General features: G+C 44.4%; 1 protein-coding gene across 3 annotated transcripts in view; it reads left to right on the top strand.

The window, feature by feature from the left end:
* TNFRSF14 (TNF receptor superfamily member 14) overlaps positions 1–15,865 on the top strand; it is a 51,563-nt gene that overhangs the window by 3,678 nt on the left and 32,020 nt on the right. For all 3 annotated transcript variants that reach the window (XM_089684335.1, XM_089684333.1, XM_089684334.1), the window contains exon 2: positions 10,927–11,008. In XM_089684335.1, coding sequence (XP_089540461.1) covers positions 10,927–11,008 — 82 coding nt within the window. The remainder of the gene's footprint in view (positions 1–10,926; positions 11,009–15,865) is intronic.

Raw genomic sequence — 15,865 nt, 5'->3', positions numbered from 1 at the left:
TCTTTGAGTGCCCATCAGTGATGCCTGCCAATGCCCATCAGTGCCACCTACCAGTGCCTCCTCATCAGTGCCCATCAGTGCCACCTATCAGTGCCCATCACTGCAGCCTCATTAGCGTACATCAGTGAAGTAGAAAAATCACTTACAAAATTTTATAACAAAAACTAAGAAAAAACTTTTTTTTTTTTTTCAAAACTTCCAGTTTTTTTTGTTTGTTTAGCAAAAAAATAAAAAACCCAGAGGTGATTAAATACCACCAAAAGAAAGCTCTATCTGTCTCAAAATAATGATAAAAATTTCATATGGGTACAGTGTTGCATGACTGCGGAATTGTCATTCAAAGTGTGACAGCGCTGAAAGCTGAAAATTGGCCTGGACAGGAAGGGGGTATAAGTGCCCTGTAGGCAAATGGTTAAAATAGATTAACCCTAATGTTCTGACCTCCTATTCCAAAATTCTTGAGGCTCTAAAATGCCAGGAAAGTACAAATTCCCCCAAAATGGTTTATTTTTGGAAAGTAATTATACTCCAAAGTATTTAGTAAGACGTATAGTAAGTTTTTTTTAAGTTGTAATTGTTTGCCACTTTGTGGATAATGAAGAAAGTAAGTAACATTTGATTGTATTTCACAAAGTTTGAATCCTTCAAGCTATTTCTCACACACGGCATGGGCATACTTACAATTACACTCCAAAACATATTCTGCTGCTTCTCCTGAGTATGAGGATACCACATGCGTGGGACATTTTCACAGTCTGGATGCATAAAGAGGCCCAAAATCCAAGGAGCACCTTCAGGTGTCAGGAATGGACTCAGCACTGGTGGTGGGACTCACCTGCCGTGTGGGCTGCAGTACCAGAGCTGACCAGCGGGTGCTCTCAGCAGCCAGAAGCTCACTCCTGCAATCAGCCAATCCTGGGGCTGATTGCAGAAGGTGTATTTAAGGCATGACCAGGCCTGTGATCTGGGCCTTGGTGTATGTTTTCCCATGAGCCCCTGTACCTGGTATCTTGTGTTCCTGCCTCGTTGCTGACCCTGCTTGATCCTGACCTCTGCTGATCGTCTCCTGTTGAACCCGGCTTGTGACCCTGACCATTCTCTGCCTGATCCTTTGTACCGCGCTGCCCGTGAGTTACTGAACCCAGCTTGTGACCCTGACCATTCTGTGCCTGCTCCTTTGGTACCTCGCTGCCCGCACGTTGCTGACCTGGCCCGTCTGACCACGCTTCTGCTCTGCCATCCATCCATCCTGCACGGATCCAGCCGTCCCTGCTCACACCTTCTGCCTCTTCACATCAGGCTTTCTACCTGCACATACCTCTGGCGGATCCCTCTACCACGAGCAGGTGTACTCAGGGGCCGGGACCTGGTTCCTGTCTGCTCCAAGTCCATCCCCACCATCAGGGGCCCTGGTGAATAAGCAGACTGGGACTTAGACTCCGCGCCCTGGGGAATCCTGTCCTGAGGACCGCTAGAGGTACCACCAGACGGTCGTTACAGAACCCTATGGCTGGCCTGACCATTCCTCCTCTCCAGCCCTGACTACGCCTGTATTCCTGCACCTCCTAAGATTAGTGGAAGGTTGGTTTGCTCACTGTGCGTTTATATATATATATATATATATATATATATACCGTATTTGCCGGCGTATAAGACGACTTTTTGACCCTTGAAAATCTTCTCAAAAGTCGGGGGTCGTCTTATACGCCGGTACACATGTTAGGGGGGCTGCGGCATTAAGTACAGGGGTTTGCAGGGGCTGACGTCTCTTACCTGGATCCAGTCCCACGACGATCCGGTCCAGGAAGCGCGGCGTCTCCTTCAGTTCGGCCACTGGATGTTCGTGCGGCTGCGCGGCTCCGCCTCCTCACCGGTGATTGGCCGCCAGAACTGTAGCTCGGGAAAGGCACACAGGCGGCCAATCACCGGCGAGGGGGCGGAGCCGAGCGGCCCCGCGAAAATTGAGTGCCGGAGCAGCAGGTAAGTGCTCTGTGTAGAGGTGCTGCTGCAACCACATATGCTGGCTGCAGCAGCACCGTACTAGAACAGGGTCAGCAAGTGTCAGTGGGAGGAATAGTGCCCCATCATTGGTGTCACTGATACCAATGATGGGGCACTATTCCTCCCACTGATACCAACGATGGGGCACTATTCCTCCCACTGACACCAACGATGGGGCACTATTCCTCCCCCCCACTGACACCAACGATGGGGCACTATTCCCCCCCCCCACTGACACCAATGATGGGGCACTATTCCACCCCTCACTGACACCAATGATGGGACACCATTCCTCCCACTGACACCAATGATGGGGCATTATTCCTGCCACTGATACCAATGATGGGGCACCTATTCCCCCCACTGATACCAATGATGGGGCACTATTCCTCCCACTGATGCCAATGATGGGGCACCATTCCTGCCACTGATACCAATGAAGGGGCACCTATTCCCCCCACTGATACCAATGATGGGGCACTATTCCTCCCACTGATACCAATGATGGGGCACTATTCCTCCCACTGACATCAATGATGGGGCACTATTCCTCCCACTGGTGTGCATTGGAAGAGGGGTAGTCTTATACGGCGAGTATAGCCCAAACACTACATTTTAGCAGGAAAAGTAGGGGGGTCGTCTTATACGCCCAGTCGTCTTATACGCCGGCAAATACGGTATATATATATATATATATATATATATATATATATATATCTGGGTGGCTAATAATAAACTGTATTATACTGTACCTGAGGCCTGCATTTCCCTGTGTCAGTCCACACCTTTCTGGTCATTCCTAGATTCCTGACATCAGGTTTTTAACCACTTGCCGCCTGGCCTATGCTCATATGACGTCCTTCCCAGATCGCGCTTTCGCGTGCCCGCAGGGCCACGCTGTGGTGGGATCTGTCACCGGCCGTGTACCTTAGACACGGCCGATGACATATCTGTGTTCTGGCTCCGTTGCCAGTACCATGTGACCTGCTGTGACCAATCACAGCAGGTCACTTGACAGTTGTATACAATGGATGGCTTCTTTTCATGCCATCCATTGTATACAAGTGTGTCTAGCTGTGAATGGTCACAGCAATTACATGCACAAGCTGGGCCAATCACAGCCCAGCTGTGTCACGTGATTAGCTGTGGCCAAATCACAGCTAGACACACTTGTATACAATGGATGGCATGAAAGGAAGCCATCCACTCTATACTGTACAACTGTCATGTGAGATGAGCAGTTACATTTAAACAGAGCATCCAACCAACCCTGGATGCAGACGGTGTGCATTCTGAATCAGAGTTTCTATGGAGTTCTGGCTGCACACAAGTTGGTCCCAGCTCATCATCCAGTTTGTACACAGGCATAGTACAGTGTTACTGCATCCAGAGGAGCTGTTTAGCTGCCTCTGAAAGCAGAAAAGCCTGTGTGACCATATGAATGCAGCATGAGTTGTAGAAGATGCATGTAGCTAAAAGGAAGCCAGCAGCACTCACATTGTTTAGTCTTCATTCACACTGGGCGTTTTTACAGCTGCTGTGTTTGGTGTTTTTTTCTACAGTGAGTAAACTCCCCAGTATGTTATCCTATGTGTCCATGCACACATAGGCTTTAATCAGCGTTTTTTGGCTGGAAAAATACCCAGAACCGGTGGACTTCTATAGGAGTTTTTTTAGCTGTTTTTTTGAGCAATGGCTCTTGACTTCCCCTCCCTTCTATACATAATGTCACTGCCCCCATCCGAGCCTGGCTGAGTCTGCTGTTGCAAGCTCAAGGTTCAGTAATAGACAATTGGTAACCCTGCTCTGGGGGTTTAGACCCCCCCCCCCCCATCTACGCCGCTGCCCCTTGTAGACTCTACCCACCCTATATATATGGGGTTCTGCCAGTAGGGTAGGAATAACTAGCCACATTCTCTGAAGGGGGGGGAACCCAAACTTTGTGTGCTATGTCCACATCCCAGAAAATGATGTACAACTATGAGCAAATATGTATCATGGACTTTGTGTGGACATATAGAAGAGAAACTGAGCACCGTAAAAACAACTTTATTATGTACTATTAAAAATCAATTACACAACAATAAATATGACTCTCCACATGGGGGTTCACAACATGCAAAGATTCTGATTACAGTTCACATGTGGGCTCAGTGTTTCAGGAATCCTTCTTCAGGAGGACATGTGACAGACTCCGTATACTAAATCTTTAATAGAGTAATATAAGCCAGTAGGGTAGATTGGAATTCATAGCATATGCATGTTGCCCATTGAGGTGCAAATGAGTGTGCCAAAGTGAAGCCACTGCCTCTCAGTAGGAGGTACATTCAGTAAACAGCCAATGGTCTTGTACACATAATTTTAAAATAGAAGGGACAACTTCCCAATGGGGAACCATCCACACCCAATGTAAGTAAGTTGTCGTAAAGACAGCATGGTAGTCAAGTTTATCAAGGCACATACTGTATATTCCAAAGAGGGAGCTCTTAATACGTATCTTGGAAACAAACTCAGTTCACATCAATCCAGCCTGTAGCTGGCGCTGGCTTGATGTGAATCCAGGCTGAAAATCGTCATTTGATCAGCACATGCAGCCAATGGGCTGCAGCACTGATTAGACATGTGTATGGCCCAAAGTTTCCATATTGTTTCATTTTCCTTTCACTCGTTAATTGAAGGACTTTATTTAGTCATTATTGTTAGGTTGAACAGATTTGTTTATGGTATTTGTTTCGCATTGCAAAAAATCAAATGCGTGTTGTGTTATCACCCTCCCCCAAAGCACCCCCGTTCCAAACATGTTGATGGAGACAAGGACCTCTTTCCCACAGCCACTGTCTGTGAGTGGGGGGCTTATCGGAATATGGACACTCCCTTTAAGAAGGGGGGCCCCCAGATTCCATACCCCCCCTCCAATGGGAATGAGTATATACATGGTACCCCTTCTCATTCATCAAAGTGTCAAAAGTAAATAAAAAAACACAACCCCCCCCCCCCCCCATGTTTACCTGTCATTGAGTGACTGTTTCTACACGTGATGTCAATGGGTGACCCCACCCCCTTGTTTTCCTGTCATTCGCCATGTGTCGTTTTCGGCAGGCAGCATTTTTTTTCCGTGCAGGTTGGCATTTATCATGATTGACAATGTATCTACTTCGGGGAACATTTATTTTTTGGGGGGGGGTTTCTAATAATGGACTTGTCAAAAACTGTGCTTGTGTTTTGATTTACTTTTGATACCCATGAGTAGGGGTATATTCATTCATATTGGGGGAGCTGAGATCTGGGGGCCCCTTTGTTAAAGGAGCTTCCAGATTCTGATAAGTCCCCCACCCACAGACACCCACAACCACCGCCCAGGGTTGTGGGGAAGAGGCTCTTGACCCTATCAACATGGGGACAAGGTGCTCTGGGGGGGACCCCTCCCTGAAAGTAAACCCCACATGTTGAGGGCATGAGGCCTGGTATGGTTTGGGGGGCATTCACTTGTCCCCCCCCCCCCCTTTCCTGGTCTTCCAGGCTGCATGTTTGGATAAGGGTCTGGTATGGATTGGGAGGGGACCCCCCACACTGTTTTTTTTTTTTTTCTTTTTTTTTTTCTTTCAATAAAATTTTATTGAAATATATTCATCGATTACAGGTGATATAGCAAAACTTTTCAGGAACAACATTAATCCAATAGTACAATCAGCATACAAAAAGAGAGAAGAAAATAGATGTACATCTTGTCATATAGACGTCTAAAACATCTGCACATTATATAGCTTTTTAAAACCGTATGAAATATTAGCATATCTAGCTTCCGATGTTCCTATAGGCTATCAAATTGGTAGCTCGTATGACATAACGAGGTGGATATACAATCTGACGTAGGAATAAGCCAATGTATAGGCAGGTTGAGGGGTTCTACTAATGCTGGGCTTTAAATAAACTTTCTGCACTGCGGCCAATTCCTTCCCTCAATCAGTTCTTTGTGTCCGGTCTACAAGTATTTCACCCCAAAAAGGCTGGGGGGGGGGGGATGGGGAAAGAGAGGGAGTTAATAGAAGGGAAAGAGGAAGAGAAAACGAAAGGGGCATATGTATCGTAAGCAGACCGGAGAGGAACATTTATTGCTCGAGTCGCCAAGAATTGTCAAAGTCTGCAAATTTGTTAATGAATAATAGATTATGTCATTAGTCGACCATTGCTCAGTAAGTCTCAGTAGATTTGAAATTAACCCAGAAAAGCCAAGTAATTCCTTAGCAGTGTATTCAAGTTTCTCCATCTCCTCTGTTCTGTTTATCCGTCTGAACCATTCTTTGAGTGAGGGAACGAGTGGGGAGCCCCAGTGTATTGGTATACAAACCCTTGCTGCGTTCACCAGGTACATTGCTAGTGACTTATGATAAGCCGACTAGATGAGGTGGAGTAGTGCAGTAGGTATTGGGCAGGCAAGTACTCTAGTGAGTCAGAAGTAATTTGATGTATCAGTGTGTGGACTTTTAACCAGAAAGTTTGAATCCTTGAGCATTCCCACCAGATATGCAGGAGAGTTCCTTCATTCTGGTGGCATCGCCAACATTTGTCCGGAAGGGCCGGATTAATTTTGTGAAGTCTATCTGGTGTTCGGTACCATCTGGACAACAGTTTTTAATTAGTTTCCTGGGTCTATACATTCACCGTACCTTTATGCAGTGTGTGAAATATATGTTCCCAATTCTCAAGAGAAAATTCAGTTTGTAGGTCCTTAGACCATTTTGGACACGCTAATCCTGAATCCGCCGGTATATGAGCGTCCAGGAGAGCATGAACAGTGGAAATGACATGTTGTTGTGGAGCGCATTTCAAGCATATTTTTTCAAATGGTGTCAGACTTCGAGACACAGACATAAAGTAGGGAGCAGATGTAAGGAAGTGGCAAAGCTGGAGGTAAGTCCACAGGGAGACTTTTATCGCTAGCTGTTGCGTAGTGAAGTATTCTCGATCCCGTAGCACCCTGGCATGAAAGAACTGGTGGGCCCGGATGACATCAGTTGGTGAGAGGTCAGATATAAATCTTGGCATCATACCGGGTGGAAAGTCTGGATTCATTCTTATAGGGATCATAGGGCCTGGGATCGAGGAAATTTCAGTATGCCTACATGCAGCGTGAAAGGTGAGAATGATCGGTTTGATCAAAGAGTGCGTTTTAAGGGCAGAAGGAAGGTGTTTGCTCGCCAGCCACGGAATCGCCTGTAAAGGTAAATCCGAAAAGAAGGCTTCCAGGCTAATCCAATCTTTTATTTTACCATGAACATGCCAGTCCACTATTCTGGATATATGGCACGCCCAGAAGATTTTCGTAAGGTTGGGGAGTCCTATTCCCCCTAACTGCTTTGGCAGTGTCATTTGGTAGTTCTTCGCGCACCATAGGAACCGTGACCATATCCTTTGGTAAGTTTTTAGGAAGGTCTGTGGTATTTCAATTGGCACGGTCTGTAAGATATACAGAAGCCGTGGGAGCACATTAATTTTTAAAATTGCCGCTCTCCCAAACCAGGAAAATATGGGCTTATCCCATCTTTTAAGATGTTCTGTCACAGTGTGTAAAAGTGGAACATAGTTTCTGGTGAATAATTCAGTGAGGCACTTTGGCAACTGGATACCAAGGTAAGTGATGGTCTCCAGTTGCCAAGAAAAGGGGAAATTGTTCCTACAAAGCTTAGCCTCGGGCGCTGGCAGGGTAATATTCAGCGAGTGAGATTTGCCGAAGTTGATTTTAAACTTGGAAATGAATTGGAAGAGGGAAAAATCCTGCAGTAGATTGGGGAGAGTAGTATGAGGTTCAGATAAAAAGCAGGAGATCGTCCGCGAAAGCTGCTAATTTGTATTGTTTTGTTGCGACTTGGATGCCTTTGATGTTATCTTTCTGCTGGATGCGCTTAAGGAAGGGTTCTAGCGTGAGTATGAAGCGCAGTGGGGACAGGGGGCAACCCTGACATGTGTCGTTGTGGATGGAGAAGGCGTCCGACAGATTCCCATTAACACGCACTCTGGCTGTATGGTTGGCGTATAGGGCCATAACAAAATTGATTAATCTGGTTCCTAAACCCAACCTCTGAAGAACCTATTGCAAGTAGTCCCAAGCTAATCTGTCGAATGCCTTCTCCGCATCCAAAGAGAGAAAAAAGCCTGGTTGTTGAGAGGTGGTGAGCCAGTGATGAATGTTTATTGCCTTAATTGTGTTGTCTCTAGCTTCCCTTCCCGGTGCAAATCCAACTTGATCTTTGGTAATGATAAATGTAAATCGTTAGAAGCCTATTCGCTAGAATTTTTGCGTAATTTTTAGATCTACATTGAGTAGTGAAATTGGGTGATAGTTGGTAACTAGGGTGGGGTCTTTTCCTGGTTTAGGGATGACCGTTCTATGGGCCTCCGAAAGGTGGGTCATATCCATATCGGGGTGTTCAAAAGAGCTAAAGGCCTTCAGAAAGGGACATGCCAGTCTTTCAGAGAACGTTTTATAATAGACTTATGAGTAACAATCTGGCCCTGGGCTTTTTCTGGGTTTCAATTGTTTCACTACGAAGATAAATTCTTCCATAGTCAGGGAATTGTTTAAGTTACACGCTACTTCTTCAGATATCAGTTTTGAACTATATTTGGTCAAAAAGTCATCTGTAATCTCCATTCTGGACCTCTGGTCAGAAGACGGTCTGTGAACGAATGGTGAATTGTATAGGTTGAAGTAGTATGTCTCGAATTGGTGTGCTATCTCTGGGGTAGTAGAGACCAGATTTCCCTGTATTTTGAATAGCTTTAGGTAGAAGTTTACCACTTTTCTTGCCCAGTTCATAAGAGTTTCTGTGAAAGGACAAATTTCTTCCTGGTTTTGCAGCCTAGTTCCTCTAGTAACTTTGTGCATGTATCAAGCAATTCCGTTAGGGCCGCTGAGGCTAAAGTACATTTATGAGTTGTTTCTGGTGACTGCAACTTGTGCAGCAATGCTGACAGGACAGCTTGCTAATCTTTCTTACGCTTCACCGCTATACTCAGAAACATTCCTCATAGTACGCATTTGTGTGTTTCCCACTGTACTGGGGGGAGGTGTCTGGTGTATCGTTTTTAGCAAAGAAGTTCATCATACAATTCAGAATTTGGGTTATGTTCACGGAGTCCGTCAAAGGTGACACATCTAATCTCCAGGATTTGGTACGGTGAAGATGTACAGGAAACTGTATCATCATGGTGATTGGGTGATGGTCTGAGATGACCATTGCTTCAGTGGTCACTGTTTTCAAGAAAGGCAAATCATTCTGGGTCAAAAAAAAGTATTCCTATTCTAGAGTACTTTTTGTGTGGAGAGGAGAAAAAAGTGTAGTCTTTCGTGTTGGGATGCAGTGTGCGCCAGTAATTATGGAGCAAGAGTTCGTACAAGTGAAGTTTTATCCATTTGAGGGCTTTGAAAGGTATCCACACAGAGCCAGTGGAGGTATCCTCTAGGGCAGGGGTCTCCAAACTTTGGAAACAAAGGGCCAGTGTATTACCCTATAGACTTTAAGGGGGCCGGAATGTGGCCATAGGGAGAAAAGGTCATGACGTCAGTGGGAATAAACCATGCCCCTTCTTTGGTGTCAATGGTAAGAATGGTACGCCAGCCTTGGTGTCATTGTAAGAAACTGTGGCTCATTGTTGGTGTCATTAGGAAGAATTGTGCCCCATCATTGGGCCCCATTGTTGGTGTCATCAGAAGGAATTGTGCCCCATCATTGGGCCTCATTGTTGGTGTCATCAGGAGGAATTGTACCCCATCACTGGGCCCCATTGTTGGTGTCATCAGAAGGAATTGTGCCCCATCATTGGGCCTCATTGTTGGTGTCATCAGGAGGAATTGTGCCCCATCATTGGGCCTCATTGTTATTGTGAGGAACTGTGGCCCATTGTTGGTATCGTTGGGAGAAACTGTGCCCCTTCAATGGTGTCAGTGGAGAGAATTATGCCCCATTGTTGGTATCAGTGGATGAAATATTGCCCAAAGGCCCGCACAAAAACAAGCAAAGGGCCACATCTGGCCCCCATGCCATAGTTTGGAGACCACTGCTCTAGGGGGTTAAGTGCAAGTTTAAAGTCACCTCCCAATATCATCATTCCTGAGTAGAAGGCAGCAAGGGCCTGAGTGGCCTTTCCAAAGAATCCCACCTGATTAGTGTTTGGACTATATATATTCGCCAAGGTTAGAGGTTTTCCCCACAAGGATCCTTTAATAAAGATGAATCTGCCCTCCTCATCTGGAAGGGATTCATCCACTTGTATTGGTAACTGCTTCAATATTAGTGTTGACACTCCTTTAGTTTTTTTTCTTTTAGGATTTGTCTCCTGTGCTCTGAATCCTTTAGTGGTTGAGAGGAAATCCACTAAGCATTATCTATAATATCAACCACATTCTAGAATCCCAAAAATTAACTTTTTTTGTGAAATAAACTTATGTGAAATACATTTTTTTGGGTCTGTATGACTTTTATTATTCATTGATATGTGAAGGAATTAACCACTTCCTGCCAACCTGGAGCATATATCCTCATAAAGGGCCGGGAGGCGGCAGCAGGCAGGGGTTATACAAAAACATTTACTCTGTATGTAGTCACTCCTGTTCTCCATGACATAAAAAGCTTTGCTTCTATTAGCAAATGGAATTCTGCCTTCCTTCACTTCATGTGCCTTTCAAGTGGATGTCATTGTGTAGATGGGCAAAAAAGCATCATGTTCCCTGCTGTTGTCCAACGATCTTAAAGCAGAGACAAAAAAATATTCTGTGTGTCTTGTTTTGGACAAACTCATATAAATCCTTCCAATTTAATAAATGTCATCTTAATTTGAATTCTATATACTTATGCCATCAGAGACTATAGAAATATTTTGTTGGAAAGCCTTATTTATACAATTTCTTTAATTTTTTCCTGACAGGCATTATTTAGTTCACCGTCTGCCAGCTGCCCTCCTGGAGAATATCAGATCAATGAATTATGCTGTCCTATGTGTAACAGTGGTAAGTAAAGAGAAACATATCGGTCTTTCAACTCTGTTAGCCCTATAAATACATCCCAATTACATTCCATCCATATGTTTGCATGTCAACTGATATAGAGTGGCACACAAAAATCTGGGTTGATGTTAAAATAGTGATCTAGTCTCTGAAGACAACCTATTGTCTAGTAGACCAGTTACAGTACTTTTCCCTACAGTCACACCTTTCCTGGCTGGACCGGCGAGATAACTCTTCCTTGTTATCGAATGAGATTCTGTAGAATTTGAAGGCAGTGAGCAATCAACTCTTTTAAGATGGATGGCTACCTTCTGTGATTCTGCCAATGTGTTGGCAGCAGTAGAATAGTTCATCTGGCATTAGACTTTTTACTATGCATCCATATTACAAAAGTTCAAGATACCTATACAAACATACACACATGCATACATTATTGATAATATTACAATTCTACAGTATGCCAATTTCATGGTGTATAGAGATTAAAAATATATGTCTGGATGAAATTATTATTATTATACAGGATTTATACAGCGCCAACAGTTTGTGCAGTACTTTACAAAATGAAGGTAGACATTACAGTTACAATACAATTTGGTACAAGAGGAAACAGAGGGCCCTGCTCGTTAGAGCTTACAATCCAAGAGGGAGAGTCAAGTGATACAAAAGGTAATAGTTGTGGGGGATGAGCTGATGGGGAAAGTAAAAGTAGTGCAGGATAGGCTACTTTAATTGCTAGTCTACAGGGCACTTATACCCCCTTCCTGCCCAGGCCAATTTTCAGCTTTCAGCGCTGTCTCACTTTGCATGACAATTGCGCGGTCATGCAACATTGTACCCATATGAAATGTTTATCATTTTTTTGTTACAGATAGAGCTTTCCTTTGGTAGTATTTAATCACCTCTGGGTTTTTTATATTTTCTTAAACAAACCAAAAACCACTGAAAATTTTGAAAAAAAAAAAAGTTTTTTCTTTAGTTTTTGTCATACAATTTTGTAAATAAGTGATTTTTCTCCTTCACTGATGTGCGCTAATGAGGCTGCACTGATGGGCACTGATAGGTGGCACTGATGGGCACTGGTAGGTGGCACTGATAGGCATTGACAGGCATCACTGATGGGCGCTGAAAGGCAGCACTGATATATAGCACTGATAGGCGGCACTGACCAGCACTGATAGGTGGTACTGACGCGCACTGATAGGCGGCACCGATTGGCAGCACTGATAGGTGGCACTGATTGGCATTGACAGGTGGCACTGACTGGCGCTGATGGGTGACACTGAAAGGCAGCTCAGATGGGCACTGATATGTGGCACTGATGGCCACTGACACAAGGCACTGATGGGCACTGACAGGTGGCACTGCTTGGGCTACACTGATCATCAGGGCACACTGATCATCAGTGCCCTGATGATCAGTGTACATGTCCCCTCCGCGGAAAGCCGATTACCGGCTCTCCTCTCCTCTCGAGCTGTCAGCGTGACAGCTCGAGGGGAGAGAAATGCCGATAACCGGCATTTCTCTGTTTACATGTGATCAGCTGTGATTGGACACAGCTGATCACATGACCGAGCCGAGATCTTCAGCTCTTTCCGTGATCGGTGATCCACTGTGTCCGAGGTGCGCATGCGCAGTGAGAATGGGAGGACGTCGTATGACGTTCTCCCAGAACGAGAGAACCACCTTGCGTCCGTCATATTACTATATGGCAGGCGGGAGGTGGTTAAAGAGAAGGGTTTAAAGAGATCGTCTAAAGGTGGATAGATTAAGAGATAGTCGGACAGATTGGGGTAGGTAGTTCCATAGGCGGGAGAAGCTCGGGAGAAGTCCCGGAGGCGAGCATGGGAGGAAGTGACACAGGAACTAGAAAGCGGAAAGTCTTGGGAGGACTGAAGAGAGCGATTTTAAAATAAATAAAATCAAAGCATATTCAGATCTTTCCAATACATGTAAATTTTTCCATGTTTTATCCCTTAAAACACTGCAGGTACAGAAAATACCTGCCATTAAATTAGCAGGCTCCTAACTTTCTATTTAGTGCTTTTCTACACAGTGCCTCTCCTACACCAGAAACAATTGAGTACTGCCCGTGATACTTTTTTTATTTGCACTAGCATACAATTTTGAGGACAAGCTCTCGGGGTATGTCCCTTTCTTCAAGGTCCAGGCAGTACTACTTCACAAAGTTTTAGCAGAAATCCCAAACCGCATTATCAGCCTGCCTGCCTATACAACTCCTTCTATCCCCGAGCCCTCTCTGATTACTTTCCCAGCAAAACAATGCTGCTACCTTGATTCCCAAGAGCCTGTCTATGGGATGTGTGTAGAAAAAGAGTTCTTGGGTAGCTCTCTGGGTAATTCTAGGGATGTGCCTGCCCTACATTGATTGAACCTGAGATACCAGCAGCTGAATTTTACAAGTCTGGTACTCATGGGGAGTAATAAAAGCAGTTTCTCACTGTACAAAGAAGTAAAATGAATTTCTGGGACATGTTCTAGAGGGGGAGAGAGCTTTGGCGTTAAGTTCTAGCAATGTCCAGACATACCTTTTGAAGTATCAGGTTGGGTGAGCACCAGCTGCCAAGACATTGTTCCAGAAGGTTTTTAGGAGAATTGTCCAGCATTTACACAACTTCTCTTGCAGGGCACCAGCTTGTGGCTTATTGTTTCTGATGGTTGGCTCTTCTAAAGTAGCTGAAGTATTATATATTAGTGGCTTTTTTCCACCTAAGTTTCCTTTCCAAATCATGGCATTGTCTAACCCCACAAACCACCACCCCAGTTCTACCCACACAGTAACCATTTGATCATTTGTGATAAAAAGAGGAAGCAGGAAACCAAAGTGTGGAGAATCATGGCTGCTGCCTCTTTATTTGGGTTTAAAACAGAATCTGATAACCTTCATTATACCAGGACTTTACCACGCAGAACAATACCACCATTAAAACTTTAACCAACTCACCTGCTCAGCATTTCAGTACTCAAGAACCAAGTAACTGTACTGACCTCCAGGCACCATCATAACCTGGGCAACAATACCCCAATAACGTTACAGCCATGACAAACGGAGGGATGGGAGATGACCACTTCAGCACACATTAACCATCTCATCATTCATGATCATGAACCGCCTGCCTCTCCAGCCAATCAGAGGAAGCCTTGTATTCATTCAGAAAATAGAAGGCTTCCTGTGAATGTCTGAGCAGCGCTCATCCCGACAGGAAGTCTCTACATTGCTGTATACTGTATGTAGCTGATGCTGCATACACATTGCTGTATACTGTATGTAGCTGATGCTGCATACACATTGCTGTATACTGTATGTAGCTGATGCTGCATACACATTGCTGTATACTGTATGTAGCTGATGCTGCATACACATTGCTGTATACTGTATGTAGCTGATGCTGCATACACATTGCTGTATACTGTATGTAGCTGATGCTGCATACACATTGCTGTATACTGTATGTAGCTGATGCTGCATACACATTGCTGTATACTGTGGGGGGATTTACTAAAACTGGTGCACACAAAATCTATTGCAGCTCTGCATAGAAACCAATCAACTTCCTGATTTTATTGCCAAAACTTAGTGTTACTAAACCCAGGACCCTGCATTCACTATATCTGGTCTCCCACAGTACACACAACATGGAAATGCAATCATTTTAATAATTAATATTAGTAAATATAAACTACTAAATACCTTTTCTCATCAGCAGTTAGAGCAGTCTTGTGACTTCTAACAATGTCCAGCAAAGCACATGTTAAAGCTTGTAGAAGGGGTTTTCTTTCTGATGTAGGAGGATGCAAAACCCCTGACCTTTGTCTGGACAGTGCTAACTGGTCCTGTGCTGATCACATGCACTCTCCCAAGAAAAAAAAAAAACCTTTCTAGCAATACACACTACAACTGAGCATGTGCAGAATGGCTACTGTTCAGTCTGTCTTATCATCTGTCTGAACAAGAGGAGGAGCAGAGAAGTCAGGATCAAACAGCTTTTTTTTATACAATGCAGAGGATTAACCCCTTAGGTTCCACAGTGAGTATAACAAGCATGCTTTACTGCATGTACAGACTGATTTTACTGTTGTGGATTTAGTTACTATGAACAGCTGCAACAATTTCTGAATGCTCCAGTTTTAGTAAGTCCCCCTGTATGTAGCTGATGCTAAACACAGTTTATACAGCGCTGACAGCCACTGCATTGATTAGTGGAGGAAACAGTTTGTTTGTACCAGCTTGGTTCAAAGAACTATTTAAAGTGAAATGAAATCTGGAGTTAGCCTTTAAGTAACTATAGACATATCATGTTGTAACTGTAGGAGGTGTGGCAGCATCTTTTAAATTCTCTACTTTCAAGCTCACCAGGTAGAACAGGACTTTATCAGATCTAAACTAACATAATAACTCCAAAGCCATGAGTAATAGCTTGGATCATGTACTTACTTTAGATTGTACACCCCCTGAGGGTTAGGGATTGATGTGAATATACAATATATATGTAAAGCGCTGCGTACATTGACGGCGCTATATAAGCACCTGAAATAAATAAATAAATGTAAATACCAGTAAGCGAAACTTTATTTTCATGTATGCAAATTTTTTTTCAAAAACCCCCTCCTCTACACATGCACCCTCCAAAGTGCATCAAATGGTGGGTGTGGTCAAATTTAACTAACAGCGGGAGGGTCTTAGATGCGCATTATATACCAGGAGTGCTTTACATAAAGTGCAGAGTTCGGGGGGGGGGGGGGGGCAGGGTTGCACACAGAGTGCAGACTTCAGCCTTCTTCCACAGCTTCCTCTGCATCACCCATCAACATCTCACTTCCCCCCCCCCTTCAGCTCTG

This window comes from Staurois parvus, unplaced genomic scaffold (assembly GCF_062004578.1).
Source record: "Staurois parvus isolate SC_StPar_1 unplaced genomic scaffold, SC_StPar_1.0 ptg000346l, whole genome shotgun sequence".
In the NCBI taxonomy this organism is placed as follows: Eukaryota; Metazoa; Chordata; class Amphibia; order Anura; family Ranidae; genus Staurois; species Staurois parvus.
Note: the sequence above shows the minus strand (reverse complement) of the source record. Positions and strands in the feature narration are given on the sequence as shown.